Source organism: Pituophis catenifer, unplaced genomic scaffold (genome assembly GCF_029215685.1).
Source record: "Pituophis catenifer annectens isolate HBS135680 unplaced genomic scaffold, rPitCat1.0.hap2 SCAF_16, whole genome shotgun sequence".
Lineage (NCBI taxonomy): Eukaryota > Metazoa > Chordata > Lepidosauria > Squamata > Colubridae > Pituophis > Pituophis catenifer.
In genome coordinates, this window is record NW_027256896.1 from 21,445,974 (window position 1) to 21,463,148 (window position 17,175).

Here is a 17,175-nt window from a genome sequence, read left to right on the forward strand (position 1 = left end):
CCATCCTGGTAGAAAAACAACCTAGTTGCCAACAGGGGGCGCAGCTTTTTCCCAATGCAGTGACCATCCAGGGTGGCCACTCGTGTCCTGCTTTCAACCATCCCGGGGGGGGGGGGGCAAATCTGCTCTACAGATCGGCCTTCCTTTGCATGGCTATTCCTTTGGATCAAGAATTGGAACTCTGCTTGGGGCAGAAGAGATTTTTCACCAAACTTAATTGACGGGGGAGGGGGAGACAGAACTATGGGTAGTGTAGTCCACGCAGTGACCCCTGGGGAGTGGGCTGTCCCTTCCCACGGCCCCTTCCTGCTCCTTCTCTCTGGTGGAACTAAGCACATGGGACTGGGATCTACGCAAGGCAACCGGTCTCTTCCCCCTCCTCCAACGCTCTGCTAAGGGCCGCCCCCTTTGGCCTCTGGCAACTATGTCCCCCTAGAGGTCAGGGCTACACGTCCGACTCCAGGCTGGGCATCTTCTTATAGACCCGTCTGTCGCTGCAGGAGTTGAACCCTCGTGGAGCAGAGTACAGGCTGTTCTGAGTGGCCACGTAAGGCATCCCGTGCTCCGAAACCCACGCGTCGTTGTGGACCCGGCCATCTCTGGAACAGTACGAGGCTGCCGATTTGACCGACGACCTGGAGACGCTGTCATAGGCCGGCTGTCTGTGCAGGCCGGTGGGACTCGGCGCCAGGACCAAGTGCTGGTCGTCACAGTAAGAACGCAGAAAAGGGTTCTCTGCCGAGCACTCCAGGTACAGCGACTTGATCCTCTTACCGTCGTCCAACGTGCGTGAGAAGAGCGGGAGCTTGCCGCTCGAGTGTTTGCTTTGGGGAGCCCTGAAGAGGGTGGCGTAGGGGCCCCCTTCCAGAAGCCTCTCCTTCTCTTTCAGACTGATGCTGCGGGCCGTTCTGCCCCCATTGCCGTCCCGATGCTTACTGAAGAGGTTGTCGAACGAACGCTGCCTGCTGATTTGCAGCTTGCTCTTCCGGGGCGGCTGGCTCTTCTCCGCCTGGGCCCAGTCCTGCTGGCACAGTTCTTCCCGGGGCCCGGAGTTGGCAGGGCTCTGCAGCATCTGGCCCTCCTCGATGTCATAGAGGCTGCCCATCCGCACGCAGGCGGCGCACCGGTAGGGTGAGCGGCTCAAGTAGTGCCCCGCGTAACTGGGCAGGCTGGTCAGGCAACTCCGGCAGTGCGTGGCCTTCTGCCGGTATCGCTCGTTTGCTTCGCCGTAGGCCACGTTTTTGTCTTTCGTGCTGTAGTGCTTTGGGTAGAGCTTGTACTGGCCGTTACTTGGAAGACTTTCCTCGTTGGTCAAGGGGATCTGGTTGCTCTGCTCGGGGGCCCGGCAGCTGTCGTTGCGATCCTGATAAAGACTGGAAAAGTCAGCCGACTCAGGAAGGATAATGTTCTCCACATACTCTGGGGAAACATCAAGGTGGAAACTGTGCTGTTTGTCTGCATCAATGATGTAGATTTTGTCCCGGGGTAAGGACTGCTTGCTCTTCAGGTAGGTCAGCTCCACCTCGCTGCAATCCTTGGGATACTTCGATGCAGGCCTCTTCTTCGCGTTGTCCTTGGTCTTGGGGGGCTTGCTGTTGCTCTCCCCCTCTGCGTGGCCAGCGGCTCTGCTGGAGGAGTCGGAGACGTCTGAGTGGACGTCTTCAGGCAGGTACCTGGGACCTTTCAGGGAGTGCCGCCGGCTTTCCCCCGTGCCATCGTCCCTCTGAGAACCGTGACTCTGCCGGAGGGAGTCTTGGCGCAGAGATTCCAGCGATTTCTTCCATAGCTGCCTCGGGCGGGAGCTCTCCTTGCCCTCGGCCGCCATGGCCACCTCCACCGTGTTCGGGTTGGACTCGTGCAGCGTGAGCGGGTGCGGCCCTTGGAAGACGTAGTTGTTGAGATTATCCGGGTGGCGGTTGGCAGGGAAGGTCTGCAGCTCGTTCGTGTTGTCGCTGAAGATGTTCTCCTTGGGGGTCAGAGGGCGGTTGCTGTCCGAGAAGATGAAACTGCCCTTCTCCATCATCAGGTCCATCATCAACGATCCACGGCGGATGAATTCAGCTGCTCTTTGCGGGGAATTGATCCGCCCGGGGTTCACGTTGGTCATATTCTTGGCCGTCTGCAGGAGCTTCAACATGTTGGTCTGAGAACTGGTCAGGGTGAAGTGGGGAGACTTTTTCTTCTCCTCAATGTGGACCCCATGGATGCAACTGTAGATACCCTGCAGGGGGAGCAACGGGAAAGAGAGCTGGGTTCAGTCTCCAATTCTTTGGAGGAACTAGGGGAAAACACTTCCTATGTGCCACTCTTGGAGGCATCGTTTGAATTTAATGCACATTTAAAACCTGGATTTTTAAACAGCGGGGGGGAGGGGGGGGACACTGTACCCTTGTAAGCTTGGTGCAGAGTCTTCGTTATCAGGGGGCGCTCAATTTAAGTAAACTGACTCTTCACACTGACCATCTTGAGAATTAAACCAAGAGAGAAACGGAAATCAGGCACCGTTAGATGGAGAGTCCAGGAGGAAGGAAATCTCTTCCCCCATATTGTCCATCTTCAAGAATTTCTGAGTAGTAACACCTGTACTCAGAAGTAACTAGCTACCTAACTACATAATCGCTCCTAACAAAGCACTCTGGTTTTTGGTGGTTTGGCCGCCTCTCTCAACAGAGGCCAGGCTGAGTGGGTGGGAGGAACCCATAAAATCACCCACCACTCAGGTGCCGGCTACATCCTAAGAAATGCCTCAAACCAGCAGAAAAGGCGGGTTCTGTTTGAGTGACACAATGCTTGAAGTCTTCCTTCCTTGTTCTGGGATAATTAGCTCTACGGCTGAGTAGCTCCATCCAATTATTTCTGTATAATTTTTGACAAGAACAGAACCGCAGAGTCAATTAACCAATTAAAGGAGATCAACCCAGACACTGCTCCGAGTTTAAACAACTTGCATTTAAACCAACTTATTTGGAAGTAGGAAGCCACCGGTGAAAGTGTTAAAAACAAACCCCAACCAGTTTGCGTTCTCAGGGACAAGTAACTTCATTCAGAATGCTAATTACACTTAGTGAAGCAGCCTAATTAATTGGGAAGATCTGCTCAAGGTGCTCTGCTGCTGAATACATGAACATTCAAGATACACTGGCAGCTTTGGGGTCCTGGAACGAAACCCGTTTTGGCCAGTGGGGCTGTATAAGACTCTTTCCTTAAAATCCTCCCCTCCCCTCCCCTTGTCTGAGATCAGACTTTTTCCCTTCTTTTGTGGAGGAGGAAAAAAAAATAGGAATGAATCCTGAATCCTCCTGTTTTGCCCATTTTTTCAAGAATCACTTGTACCCGGAAAGGATGAGCTCCCTTGAAGCACGTCCTTCAACGGCCACTCAGAGTGGCTGGGAGCCACAGCAGGTAAATTATTGCTATTATTGCCATCATCCCATCATCATCCGGAGAGAGAAACCCTTCAGAGGCTCTTCTGGTTTGCTCCCTGCTACATTTGCAAACAGGGGCCCAGAGAGTAAGCAGCCCTTCTTTGGATCCCGACCCTTCCTGAGCACGACTCGTGTCCACGCTCACCCGGCTGATGGAAAACAGCAGCCCTGGCCGGTCGGAGCACATCCCAGTGAAGCAGAAGCGGAGTTTCCAGTAAAACAGATGCTCCCACACGAAGGTGATCAGGCTGAGCGCCATGGCGGCGGCCAGCATGTAAAACACGCCCGCCATGTTGTCGATGTCCAGCTGGCTGCTCATGACCTCGTTCTTCTCATTGTGGCAAATACCAGTCAGCCAGAGGGTTTCCAGCTCTTCCATTTCCCCTAGAAAGAAAGGCCAGCCGAGGTCAGAGAGACGGACATCCAAAGCTAGAGGAAGGGAGGGCAACACGAAGGACGCTGAGTTCAAGGATTCCTTATGGAGATCTGGTCACCAAGCCTCTCCCCCTCCAGAAGCAGAATCTGGCTTGAAAAGGTCATTCTCTTAGGGTTAGGGTTAGGGTTAAGGGAAATTCCCCCGACTGAGCTGGAATGCTAGAGTTGTGCACAGTTATTAAAGAATAAAAGAATCTGGGCGCACTGAAGCTCAATATTATCTTCTTTCTGCTTTTTTTAAAAAGCAAAGGGTGTTGATGATTTTGTCATCATTTTTCAGCTAGAAAAAAAAAGGAGCTGTTGAAAACAGAAAAGATGGATTCCCTCCCTTTGCAACAAGGCAAAAAGGTTATTAAATACCTGACAAGAAAAAACAATTTTCAGATGGGAGGAACGTGAGGTCTGCAAAAGGCAGGGGATCGGCACCCCCAACTCCCCCTCTCAGTGTTGGAGGGAGCCAGAATGCCCCTCCACCTCGAGAGATGGGATCATCTGTGCAGAGCAAAATTAAGTGAAATTAAATTAAAAACCCAGCTGCTTCTCTTTTCCCTGACTTTGTAGAACTCTCAAAAGAAGGTTTTTATTGGGCATTTCCAGTTCCCACCAGAGCAAATTTCCCAAAGCCTCAATGGGGGGGGGGGGTCCCCCTTCCTGATCTTGTCCATGCTTAGAAACTAAGAGGGGTGTTGCAATGTGGGGGGAGGGATGAAACTGGAGGAATGGTGGGGCTCCTGCAGATTTCCAGGCTCCATTCTCTCCGGATTCGCCCATTGTAATCATGGCCACCTCAGCCAAGAGGGAACGGGGCATCACGCAGAGACCGCCTTCCTTCTCCTGGCTCCACAGAAGGAACCTCCTTCAAGGAAGGCCGATCTGCCACTCACCGTCTCCCACAAACTGCAGCAGCGCCAGGTCGATGGCCCTCTTCCAGGGTGACCCCTTCTGTAGAGCGATGCCGTAGCCCGTGGTGGCAAAGATGTAGCCGCTGCCAATGGTCACCAGCTTGCAGCCTTCGTCCCGCCCGGCCTTGTAGTTCAGCACTGCCGCGTCGTAGATGAAAGCGTCCAGCTTCCTGCCATACAAAGAAGGGGAGTTCAGCCGATGGACGGGAAGAGGGCGCATGGCAGCATCCCACACCCTGCCTTGACCCATCCAGGCCTGGGGAAGAAGATTCAGGGACAGCCTGCAGCCCTTAACTCTCTGCAGGGAAAAAGAAGCTAAATGAGAGGGAAGACCCACAGTGCAAGCCCTTGCCCAGCTTTTGGCACCGGCTGCTCACACGGGTCCATCCCTCGAGGTTTCTTCCGCAGGTGCAGGAAGAGGGGAGATGCCCCGCAAGAGGGCAGCAGCCCCCAGCCCAGAAGAGCTCCAGGCCTTTGGGGGGTCAACCACGAGGTGTACCCCTGGGCCCTTCCCCAAACAGGTGCTTTCCCGTGGGGCAAGGTCCCACTTCTGGGTTTCCAGCTCCTTCAGATTTGGACAAATGTCAGGCTTTGAAAGCAACTCCTTCATAGCTGGGGAGACGAAGAGGAAGCCAAGTTGAATGGAGGAAGAGAACAGTCGAGTAATAATGTCCCCCTTTGTCTCTCCATCTGTAGTGAGTCATCATCCCCTCCTCCTCCTCCTTCAGCCTCCCTCCCTTCCATCCTTCCTTTTCCTTCCTCTCTTCTCCACTTCACCCTCTCCTCCTTTCTCCCTTCTCCTCAGTTAAAGCATTTCCTTGATGCTTTATGAAGATGAAGTTCTCTTAAGCTGTTTATCCTGGCCCGTCTTGGCCTGACCGGTGGTCAGGAATCCCACCCCTCCCCCAATGGACCCTTGTGCCAATCCAGCCTGACCACAAAACTGCTCTGCAGAGGCACCAGGCCTGGTGTCCAGGGAAGAGCCTCAGGACGAACGGGGGTTCGTCTGATGACAGAGTACTATCTGAAGCCTCGAGGGAGGGCCGATTTTCTCTGATTTTAAGGGCTGGTTTTTATTCTTTTCAAAAGCTGCCCTTCCGAGCTACGTTCCTCCAAAATAATCAGCTTACAACACACTAAATTCACCGGCAAAATTATGAGCAATCAGAATGCATCATAAAACATGGCAACGAATGCACCATTTTTCAAACGGCAGCAGCCCGGTCCTGGGGGGATCTTGAGGGACCCCCTCCCCAAACTTCTGTGTTCTGCTATTCCAGGCAAATTCGCCTTACACACACACACACACACACACACACACACCCAGCACGAGGCTTTGCTTCTTTTGGGAACAAAGCCTGTCACACTGCAACTGAAGCCACGTCTGGATTCTTGAGAAGCGCAAGGAAGCCGCTTCCGGGCTCTATAAATACGGCCTGAGGAATCCTTCCGCAATCGATCTCCACTTTTCTTACACCTGATCTATTGATCTGAAGTCATTCCGTCTCACACAATGGCCGGTGCTGGGACGGTCTTCCTAGTTGCCACAGGTGAGAAATGGACACCAGGGTTCTCCCCTACTCTTCCCCCCCTCCCAGATCCTGATCTCGACATTCCCAGCCAGATCTCAGCAGAGACCGATCCGGTTCCCTGCACCCAACCAGATCAGAGCGGGGAGTAAACCCTCTCCCAGCATAGGTGTAAAGCAGGCTGCCCCTGGGCATGGAGGCTCCATTGACTGAGCCCAGCAGAGCTTTCTGTGGTCGGGGCTCATTCTTCCATGAGGCTCTCCAAGCAGCCTTTTGCTCTGCGATCCAACGCCCTCAAAATAAGAAGCTTTTTCCTTCCACGAGGGACTGCTACAGACAGTCCCCATTTAGCGACTGCAGTGACATATGGGGGTGAGGCAATCACTATGCGACTTTGCGGGTCTGCAAAGCAAAAGGAAGTCAAAGGAAGGTGGCAAACACAATCGCGGTTTCACCTAGCAACCTGTTCACTTAACGGCAGAGTTGCCAGTCTCGACTGAGGTCACTAAATGAGGATGACCTGCATTTCCCCAGCCAAGCTTTGCTGCTGGAGGTGTGGACAGGGCCCTTTCCAGTCGGGGTCACAGGAAGCCCCTGGATCCCTTTTGAGTTTCAGGCAATACAATAAAAACAGTATTTTGATCGATTGCTACCCGGCTTCTATTCTGCTATAGATGGGGTTGCTGTGGGGGGGGGGGAGGTATTTTACGGGGTTTTGCTTTTAAATCCAGGCTGACTCATGAGGGAGGGAGGAGGGGGCCCTTCCATTAATAAAGAGACGGCTCTTGCTCGATGAGCCCTCGGCCGGCCAGATCGTAGCCATCCATTCCCTGGTTCCAAGCAGCCTCGCTCTCTGTTCTTATTTCCTGGTTTCTTTTTGTTTTTGCTTTGTGCACCTGACTGCGAGCTCCGGCTGGGCCAGGCGTGATTTACAATTACTTTTATGAATAATAAGCAAAGCGTTCCATTCTAGACGTCTGCGGCACACAATAAAACAATCGTCCCCAGCAGCCTTTCCCAGAGTGGCCAAACTCCCCATCGGCCAGATGGGGCTGCCATCCTCCCCCCCTCCCCTCCCCTCCCCTCCCCTCCCCTCCCCCCCCACCACACACACACACACCCCGGCTGTGCGGTGGCTGCTTCTTCCTCCCCCGGACACGATTTTCAGTTACCGCATCCGTAACTCAAAATAGACGGTGCCCTGTCAGTTGCACAGAGCGTCATGTTTCAGCTCGGAGGGAAGACTCATCACCCCCTTAACGACACTTGACAGCGAATAAAACACCAACGTGAATTTCCACAATGGGGGGGAAGGGGAGGAGGGGGCAGGCAGAGATTTTCCCCTCCGAAGCCCCAGGAAAGAGGCAGGAGGCGCCCCGTCCTTCCCTCGCCTGAATGGGGAAAAAGGAGGCCTGGATGCAGGGCAGCTTTCGGAGCGGGGAAAGGAGGCACCTCTTGGCTGAATTCAGGAAACAGGGCTCTAAGCTGGAGAGATTGCGCCCCCTTAATGAAGCCTCCAGGACCAGAGGCAGTCTATCTGCCAGAGCCATGGTGGCGGAGTGCTTAGAATGCAGTACCGCAGGCTAAGCTGCATTCCCACTGCCAGGAGTTCGAGCCTGACCGGCTCCAGGTTGACTCAGCCTTCCGTCCTTCCGAGGTGGGCAAAAGGAGGACCCAGATTGTTGGGGGCAAGAGGCTGGCTCTGTAAACCGCTTAGAGAGGGCGGTAAAAGCCCTGTGAAGCGGCCTGCAAGTCCAAGGGCTATGGCTATCTTCGAGCAGCTGGGAGAAAGCGCCTGCCCTCTGCCCTGTTTGCCTTGTTAGCTCAGGATGATGGTCTCGGACGAGGGAAAAAACTCTCCAAAGCAAACGGTTCTCAGCCTCGGCAGCTTGAAGATGTTGGGGACGTCAACACATCGGCTCCCCTGGCATTTCTTCACCTGCCGAAGCTGAGCCCTTCAAGGATAATGCGGTGCAGATGTTCGGAACGTGGCACTTCTCTCTCCCTCCCTCAAAGCAGCTCTTTGCAGCTCCCTCCCTCCCTCCCCCCCTCCCCCCCTTCCTCAGGATCAACCCCCAAATGCTCCAGAGCCTGCAGCCAAAGCGGTGGCATATTGATCACCAAATCATGGGACATGACAGGCGATTTGCGCCATCTGCTGCAGGCAGCGTCCCTCAGCAGAGGCGGCAGAGCACCTGGGGATCGCCAGAGCCGACCAATCCGGAAAGAGGGGGGAGCAGAAGGAGGGAGGGGGGAGTCCTTGGCAAGGGGCAGCTGGGGAGGCCTCAGGCTCTCCATGGGGGCCCCGACCCTCCTGGCAGGAATACCTCCCTGGATAATCCCTAGCAGCCCTCGAAAAGGACCCCCACCCCTTCACTAGCAGGACTGCAATCCACCAAGCCCTTTCAGGAGAAGCATGGGGGCAGGGGGGAGATGGCAGGGGGGGCCCAGGGAGGCTCAGCCATTTGTCACCCCGCTAAGCCTTTCCTGCCCACGACCGAGAGACAGCCAGCCCCTTCCGTGGGGGGGAGGGGGGGTCAAACAACTGCAGAGATGGGGCAAGTTCCCTTAAAGGTTTCCTCCAGTTGTTCTGGGAGGCTCCAGCCACCCCAAACCCCCCAATAGGTGACTCGATGTGGGGTAAGATGCCTCCTTGGGATCTCTGCATGCTCGAGTCGGGGCCCCCACTGTGCCTTGCGCAGCATCAGGATCTGCCACTCTGAAGAAAAGCAGCGCCACGGAACCCAACCAGCGCCCCACCTACCCGGTTTTCAAGCTGACCAAGGCGTCCTCCACTCCCTTCTGGTTGTACTTCACCATGTACGCGTGCATCTCCTTGTAGTTGTTGCGGATGTTCCTCTCGGTGCTGCCATTGGGGACCGTCCCGAACCGGAAAGGAGGGGAGTAGGCGTAGGGCTGCTGGAACTGGGGAAGGGGAAAGAAGACGTTAGAGGCCAGGCCCAGGCTGGCATGGAGGGGCACCAGGCTCGCCAGCAACATCCGGGGAAGAGCAGACCCGCAACCCAGGAGGAGCCCAAGAAGACCCTCCTCGCACACGCACACGTCCTCCTGCCTGGCCTGCCTCACTGCTGCAGCCTCAGGGACCCTGCCGTGACCACCCTCCGCCCCCACCCCACTCTGAAAGTCCCGGCACGGAGGGCAGAAGCGCATCCCATTAACTTATCGATCGGAGCCTAATCACATAAGTTCAGCTGAACCTTCCAGAATTTTGCCAAGCAGTTTGCAGCAGCAACCAGGCTCAAACGAGCGGACAGCAGAGGCACGTAGGCAACAAAAATACACGAATGAGAAGGAGAGGTGTGCAAAGCCTACAACCTGCTCGCGTGAGCGCCTGCATCAGAAAAAGCATGCAAAGGGCCTAGACTGGGAGGGGGGTGTGCGTGCAGGGCCTGCCCGTCTTGTCCTGGCCCCAAATGCCGCAGAATGTCTGGAAGGGGAAAGAGAGAACTGCCCCACTGACCTTCTTATCGCTCAGCCCCGTGACTTGGTCCACAAACTCCTCCTGGATCATGAAGGCAGCCAGGTTGGCTGTGTAGCTGGCCAAGAAGATGACGGCGAAGAAGGCCCAGACCGAGACCATGATTTTGCTGGTGGTGCCTTTCGGGTTCTGCACCGGCACGGAGTTGTTGAACACCAGGCCCCAAAGGAGCCACACGGCCTTCCCGATGGTGAAGGAGGGCCCGTGAGCGTCTGGTGGGACAAAGGGGGCGAGAGGGGCCCTTCAGCTTAGGGGTCGCTCCATACACGCAACACAACCGCCAAACCGTTTCCCGCTCTCTCCGTTTGCTCCTTAGCCCAGGCAGCCCTTCGCCTGGGACCAGAATTGGATTTCCCGTTGCTAAGCCTCGTCCCGGGTCATTTCCATCGCACCAAGGAAAGGAAATCAGAGCCACGTCTACACAGAAGGAGGCCAGACGTGGCTGCGATGTGGACTCCAGAGATCTGGCGAGGGGGGAGATGCCCTGGACCAGAATCCCAGCCAGCAGGGCCCATTGCCCTTCTGCCCCACGGAGGGCTTGCTGCTTCCTCCTCCTCATCTAGAGCGGGGACCAAGAACCCTCTGAAAAGCTACGCTGAGAATAAGCAGGTAAGGACAGGGCAGCTCAGGCCAGAAGTCCATTCCGTCCAGACTGCTCTTGAATCTGGAGGATCCACTGAGTAACCACTCCTCCTTTTCTTCCTGGCTCAAAGACCCTGCCACTCCTGAATGCTGCTGAGCCAGGGCTGGCAGAGGTGAAGAATGGTGGGAAGACCCCACCTCGGCCTCCCATATGGGGCACCCTCCCCCAGGTGAAGAGGTTGGGCAGAGTGACCCATGACCGGCAAGTGAGGGAGAAAGGTCCCCTCTCTTGTCTGCTTCCCCTGCTTGGAGGGGGGGGTGCGCAGAGGGGCCTCGGCCCATTGGCTGAACAGGAGCTCTGGGGGGGGCAGAAATGGGCTACCTTTCCCCTGGGCCAGGTTGCGGTTGTAGCCCACCGGGCTGAAGTACTCGAAGATAAAGACGGCGATGGCCGACACGACCAGCAGCATGACAAACATCATCACCCAGACAGAGGCGCTGAAGGGCTCTGCAATGAGAAAAGCGCCCCGTGAAACAGCCTGTCTGCAGCAGGAGCAATGACGCAAAGAGACCCCCAGCTGCCAGCCGCCCCCTCCTGCCCCACCTCCACCCCGTCCCCTCCCTTGGTTCCCTGGAGGGGATCCCTCCACACAAGCCAAGTTGCAGCTGCTCCTCTCACAACGCAGCCACGTTGGCTGAGCCGCAGTGCAGACTGGTGAGCGGCAAACATGGGAGGAAAAGCTCCGGAGGGCCCGGAAGGCCTCTGCAGCCGGAGGAAGAGGGTGGGGGGGAGAAGGAGCATCCTCCCCCTCCCACCCTGCCAAGTAACTTCAGGGAAGGGGCTGCCGGGCTCAGCTGCAGATGCCCGCCAGGAGGAAAGTCAAGCAGGGCGCCTGTGGCCAAATGAGGAGAAAGAGGCGGGGGGGAGGGCGGTTGTGGGAAGGGCACCCTGTATCTGGCCCAGAGGCTACATCGTTAGGACACCTCCGGATCGAGGCTCTCTGCCCAAGTGCAGCCTGGGGCAGGCAAGTCTTGAGTGCCTGCAAGGCTGGCGAAGAGAAAAGAAGCCAAGAAGCTGCCTCCCCCTCCTCCTTGGCCTTTCCCCTAGGAAGGAGCTTGGCCTGTGGAGCTCACAGGAGGCGCTTTCCGACTTGCTTTTGCCATGGGAAAGTGGGGTCCCACCCGGAGGGCTGAGCAAGCCCCGAGCGAGGCAGAAACCAGCCTTCAAGAGAAGGAAAAGCCAGCTTCACGGGGGCCTTCGGACCCCAGAATGGCCATGACAGCCAACCTCAGAAGACAGATGGGCCAACTGCAAAGCCAGGGGTGAAATCCAGCAGGTTCTGACAGGTTCTGGAGAACCGGTAGCGGAAATTTTGAGCAATTCAGAGAACCATCAAATACCATCTTCTGGCTGGCCCCAGAGTGGGGTGGGAATGGGGATTTTGCAATATCCTTCCCCTGCCACGCCCACCAAGCCACGCCCACAGCAACCAGTATGGAAAAAAATTGGATTTCACCCCTGGGTGGATGGATGGATGGATGGGAGGAATGGAAGCTCACCTAAAAAAGCAGATGGAGAAACTGTGCCATTGCTCCGCGAGACCATGACGCTAATCCCAGTTTCCACAAAGGGCACCGAAAAATCGACCACCTCCGAGCGCTCCCCATTGATGGTGAGGGACCCAACAGCCATCACGGCTTGCTTCTTGACCACCTGTTGGCAAAGGGAAAAGAGGGGAAGGGGAAGCTCCAGCTCAGGCAGAGGAGAGGAGTTTGGCCGAGCTGAGCGGCTCTTCCAGCTGCGGAACGTACCTCCCCAATCATTCCATTCCACTCGTTGTTGATCTTCTTCCCATGCTTCCCGTTGATCACCAGGTAGAGGTCGTAGGTGAACTTGATGGTCCTTGAGAGCTTCTTCAGGATGTCGATGCAAAACCCTTTGCAACATTTCTTCAGGTTCTTCCCTTCTTTGGTGATGTTGCTGAGGAGAGAAGCACACAGGTCAATTTTCCTCCCTCCCTTTCTTTAGCTTTAAAGGAGGAAGAAGGAAGAAAACAGGTAGAGGAACAGCTTTGGTTGCAAACTCAGATGGGAGGCAGCTCTTAGTCAACTTTGACTGATCGTGACAACCTAAATAGGCCACTAGAAAATCAAGAGGAAATGGGAAAAGGGCCCTTTCAGTGCCTGCCAAGGAATGCCAGCATCCTTGGAAGGCGCCTTCCCCTTGCAAGGGGGTTAGGGGGTCCCCCAGCGGGAGGGCAGGACACCCCCACATCCAAATAAAGGGCAAAGGGGCGTATGCGCAACCTGGGCCCCCACCTCAAGACCCTCCCAGACCTTCGCAGCTCTTGGGGAAACGGAGGGGAGGGCTGGGGTTCAGGAAGGGCGAGAGACCCCTGGGCTTACTTGATGACGACAAATTTCCGGCAGGGCACCGTGTTCTTCACACAGGTCTCCGTCAAGGGGTCCATGTCCTCCACGATGACGAAGGGCGCCTCCTCCAGGGTGACGATGCTGAGGTGGTTGTGGTCCGGGTCGCTGTCGTTGAAAGAGTTGAACCGGGGCCAGACCGAGTATTTATGGGTCAGCGTCTGGTTCTCCCATTCGCCCACCTGAGGAGCCAAGACAGGCAGGTGGGCACAGGTGAGTGGCAGCCCCACTTCCAGGGAGAAGAATGGAAGGGGGGGAGGGCGGAAGGTCCCTTAGGATCCTGGGATGGTTTGTCCCTGGGCTTTGTTTAAGGCCTGTATTTTATGATCCTTGCAGTTGGTGCTTTGCATGAACAGGAAGACATTTTCAAACTCTTTTTTTTTTGCAAGGAAGAAGCCTGAAGAGTTTGTGCTGCCTTGCAGGGTTTCCAGGGTTGGTGCTGGCTCTACTAACCGTCTGTCCACAGATTCATTTCCTCGTTTCTTATACTCCCCTCTTGAGTCACTTCTAGGTCAGTCGGGTCTATTCAGCCAGTCTGTGCCCCCCGACCCCCTTTCCTGCCCCCCCCACCACTTCAACTCAATAGCGCCAAGAACTGCCATTCCTCTGAATTAATGCGCTCTGACTTTCGGCTGCTCTGATGGGAACTCTTGACATTCACTCCAGGCCCAAATGGCCCTTCAGTGGGGCGAGAAGCCCTGGCGAAGTTGGGCAAAGAGCCCCTGGAGGAGAAGGGGAGAAAGGGATGGAAATGACCCTGCCTGCTCCCCTCCTCCCCCCCCTCCTGTTTTCAGAGACAAATTCAGATCACGGCGCAGGCAGCCAGGCTGCAGGGAGGAATTCTCTGAGACCCAGAAGGGCTCACATATCGACCAGGAATTCTTGCTGGAGTCACAGGCACCATCCAGATGTCAAAGGATTTCTCCAGGACAAAATGCTCTCGGCTTTAAATCCAGTAACCTCAGACTACAATTGGAGTCTGTTTGCTTGACTGCCCAGCCAGAAACTCTCACCCAGATGGACCCTTCAGGGCTCCCGTTTGCAGTGTTCAAGTAGACACACACACACACACACACACACACACACACACACACACACACGACAACGCCATCCGTTCAGGAACAGACGCCTGAAGTGGATTGGGGCTACAGCAGGAGGCAAAAGGTTGCACCCACACCCAAACACACACACACACACACACACACACAGAGCCTTCCTTCCTATGGACCTTCAGAATAATCCAACACACATCCAGCTACACTTCAAACAGCCAGGTAACATTTCCACCAGCCCCGGCATTAAAATAATTACTAATCATAATTAAATGGCAATGTTTAGTCAATGCATTGTTTTAATAGGGAAAAAACACTGGACAACGTCTTCCCCTATTAAACCACATGAGCCATTTATTTCAATTATTTTTCGGTGAAGGTACACGATAGCTACAAACGGCTGCTTCCTGCTGCGGAAAGACCATGGGGGGGAGGGGTGTTCTTTAAAAATGATCTTTGCAAATATTTTATCTATATGTAAGTGTGTGGGGTTTTTTTGTTGTTTTTTTACTGTGCACCCTTGGGGGGCAGAGGGTGGAGGGAAGGGCCTTGCAGGATGGAAGGAGGCGCAGCCTCTACGGTCAGAGAAGGGGGATCTGAGTCCAGGCCATGAAAGCAACGTGAGCAAATATCTCGGACAAGGCCCTCCTTCATTCACGTGAAGAAAAAGGCAGGCAGGGGGAGGTGCATTCAGCGATGTAAGATTTTCTTACTATAGCTTTACAATAAGAGTAGCACTGAGCCACATAGTGTTGGTTCTTAGCCTGGTCTACCATGTAGGCCTGGCGTTACTTTACACCAGACCAGGTATTCCTCACCTACACAGGAAAGCCCCAATTTCAAGACACCTTCAGTTTGAAAACCTTGCAAATCGAAAGATGAAAAAGCCTAAACAGAGCCTGCTTTTCCCCACCTGTCGCCTATCTAGTTAAACTGATTCTGCAGCTGCATCCAGGAACTAAGCCTGCATCGATCGGCACCCCTTTTTTAAACTATTTTTCGGGGTTAGGGCCAGCCTCCCTAAACCACTCCAGCCCCACCTGATCTGATCAGTCAAGATTTCTCCCAGGTGGGTGGCAGGGGAAGCTTTGGACCCTCTGAGCTCTTTGAAAACAAGGGTCTCCAAGCTGCAGGCCAAGCCCACCTGCCACCACTGCACCAGGGGGCTTCAAGCACCCTGTGGAAAGCTGGTCGGTTGGAGATCCGGTCTCGCTCTCCATGTGTCAGCACTGCGGACTCTGCCTCCCAGCAGCTCTGCGGGATCACAGATTCTGGAACGTTTCCTGCCTGAGACTCTTGGGGGTCCATTTTGGGCCTCCTTGGCTGTCCAAAGGGAGGGTCTGCCTCTCCCAAGAAGAAGGTATAACGCCACCTTTTAATCAAAGCCTTTGCCCCACCAACAGTCCCTGGGAGGGGAAAGGCACACCTGAACAAACTCTGAAGGCGGCTGCACTCACAGACACCCCCCCCCCCCCCGTTGCCCGAGTGGAAGTGCTGGCTTTGCAAAACAAGCCCCTCCTCTCTCTACTGGCCCAGCCCTCCCGGTTACCTTCTCCCAGGCCCGGCTCTCGTTTAGGACGGTGACCACGAGCCGCGGCTGGGCTTGGTAGCCATCTGTGGTGAAGGATAAGTCTCTGCCTTTCCAAGTCACGTTCATCATAAACCTTGAAAGAAAGGAAATGTTCAAAGAGAAATTAATGAGCTGTCCAGCAGTTAATGAGCAAGCTAATTCAGTCACTGGATTAACTCCGATGAAACATATGCTATAAATCCTCCCTTTGTTGCGAAGAACCCATTTTTAGGAGCCGGGATCCAATCCATCCTACGCATGCCTGGCCATGAGTCCCATTAAGAGAGTGGCCTTTGCTTCCTATCCAAGGGTGGACCTAGAAGGGACTGGCAAGGGGGAACCGATGCCAGGAAGGAGCTGGGAGGAAGAGGCGCCAACTTGAGATGCCCAGGAAGGAAAGGCCGCTCAATCCTCTGCACTCGTCCTTAGGCGACCAGCCATTCTGCACTGTTTATCCCTTCACTGTTTGGGCATCTTTAAGGCTGGAGTCCTTAAGGGGCATCAGATTCCTTGGGCCAATATCCCAAGGAACTCCAGACCCAGATCTTCTGTCCAACCTGCGGCATTTCCAGGTAGGGCTGGCAAACGGACGTCTGCTTTTAAATGGACTTTAAAGGCTGCCTTCAAAACACATCCTTTAAACAGGAACACAAAATCTACAGGGACCCAGTGGGCAGCTGTCTTGGCCTGGGGCTGCTGAGGGCTGCAGTGGAGGAAGCTGCGGAGAGAGTTGGACACACAGACCCGGTCAGCCTAACTCAGAGAGGGACATCAGATAGGGGGAAGGAATGGGTTTTTTAAAAAAAAAAAAACCGCTCGCCTTGCTCATAAATGCAATTATTAGAAGGGGGTTTATTTCAGAGGCGGTTGGGCAACGCAAGGGGGCCACCTTGTGGCCAGCTGTGAAAATAGTGGGGAAAACGGGACCTCTCCAGCCCGGCCAGTTCGGTGGCTGGAAAGCAGCCAGGAGCCCGTCCGGCTTGAGCCCTCCCTGGAGAGCAGAGAGGGACGCTTGCAAACTCGGTCCAATTCGAGGGTCCGTTCTGGCTTGCAGATGTGCAGGGACCCCCTCTGCCACGAAACCGGTGAAAAATTATTGTCCCGAGGGATAAAATACGCAACAAGGTAAAACAAGAACAGGGATAATGTGGGAATGAGGCCGTTTTAGTGAAACCTCACCTTTGGGAGTAACAACCGGAAAGCACCGCGCTGGCAGGGCAGTCAACGCAATACTACAGCTGCGTGTGTGTGCGATATACTCCGGTGCAGAGCACAACGACCACACTCACAAACATTGCAACGGCAGTTAAAAAGCAAGTAAAAAAATACTACGCGGAAACAACTTCCTTACGCTGGAGGGGCACAACACTTGAGGTGCTAAACGTCGTCTCGGAGGAATCCCACCACTCACCACCCTCCTGAAACCCGCAGGGGGATGGCAACGGGCAGAGGGAGGCTGGACCAAGAGAAACATGCCGTAAACTGGGCTTGCTTGACTGCCTGATGCCATCTTGGTCACAGGCCCCAGAAGTGGCAACCGATGCGGAATGCAGCAGACGAGGCTGGCAAGCAGCCTAAAAGCAGGCGGATCCCACAATGCCTGCCTCAAAAGGTCTGCAGTGGGTCTTGCACCTGCCTCACACCTGCAAGGGGCCCTCTGCTGCTTTGCTCCCAGGATCACAAACACATACACACACACACACACACACACACACTCCACAGGAGCTGCCTGCTCCTTCCCGCTCCGCTCT

General features: G+C 55.0%; 1 protein-coding gene across 1 annotated transcript in view; it reads right to left on the reverse strand.

Moving 5' to 3' along the window:
- Positions 1-445: 445 nt before the first annotated feature.
- Positions 446-17,175, reverse strand: part of GRIN2A (glutamate ionotropic receptor NMDA type subunit 2A) — a 58,274-nt gene continuing 41,544 nt past the window's right edge. The window contains exons 3-12 of the mRNA XM_070955215.1: positions 15,404-15,518; positions 12,779-12,984; positions 12,185-12,353; positions 11,933-12,086; positions 10,755-10,880; positions 9,773-10,002; positions 9,056-9,216; positions 4,745-4,932; positions 3,571-3,809; positions 446-2,221 (exon numbers count right to left, since the gene is read on the reverse strand). Of these exons, the coding sequence (XP_070811316.1) occupies positions 446-2,221; positions 3,571-3,809; positions 4,745-4,932; positions 9,056-9,216; positions 9,773-10,002; positions 10,755-10,880; positions 11,933-12,086; positions 12,185-12,353; positions 12,779-12,984; positions 15,404-15,518 (3,364 nt within the window). The remainder of the gene's footprint in view (positions 2,222-3,570; positions 3,810-4,744; positions 4,933-9,055; positions 9,217-9,772; positions 10,003-10,754; positions 10,881-11,932; positions 12,087-12,184; positions 12,354-12,778; positions 12,985-15,403; positions 15,519-17,175) is intronic.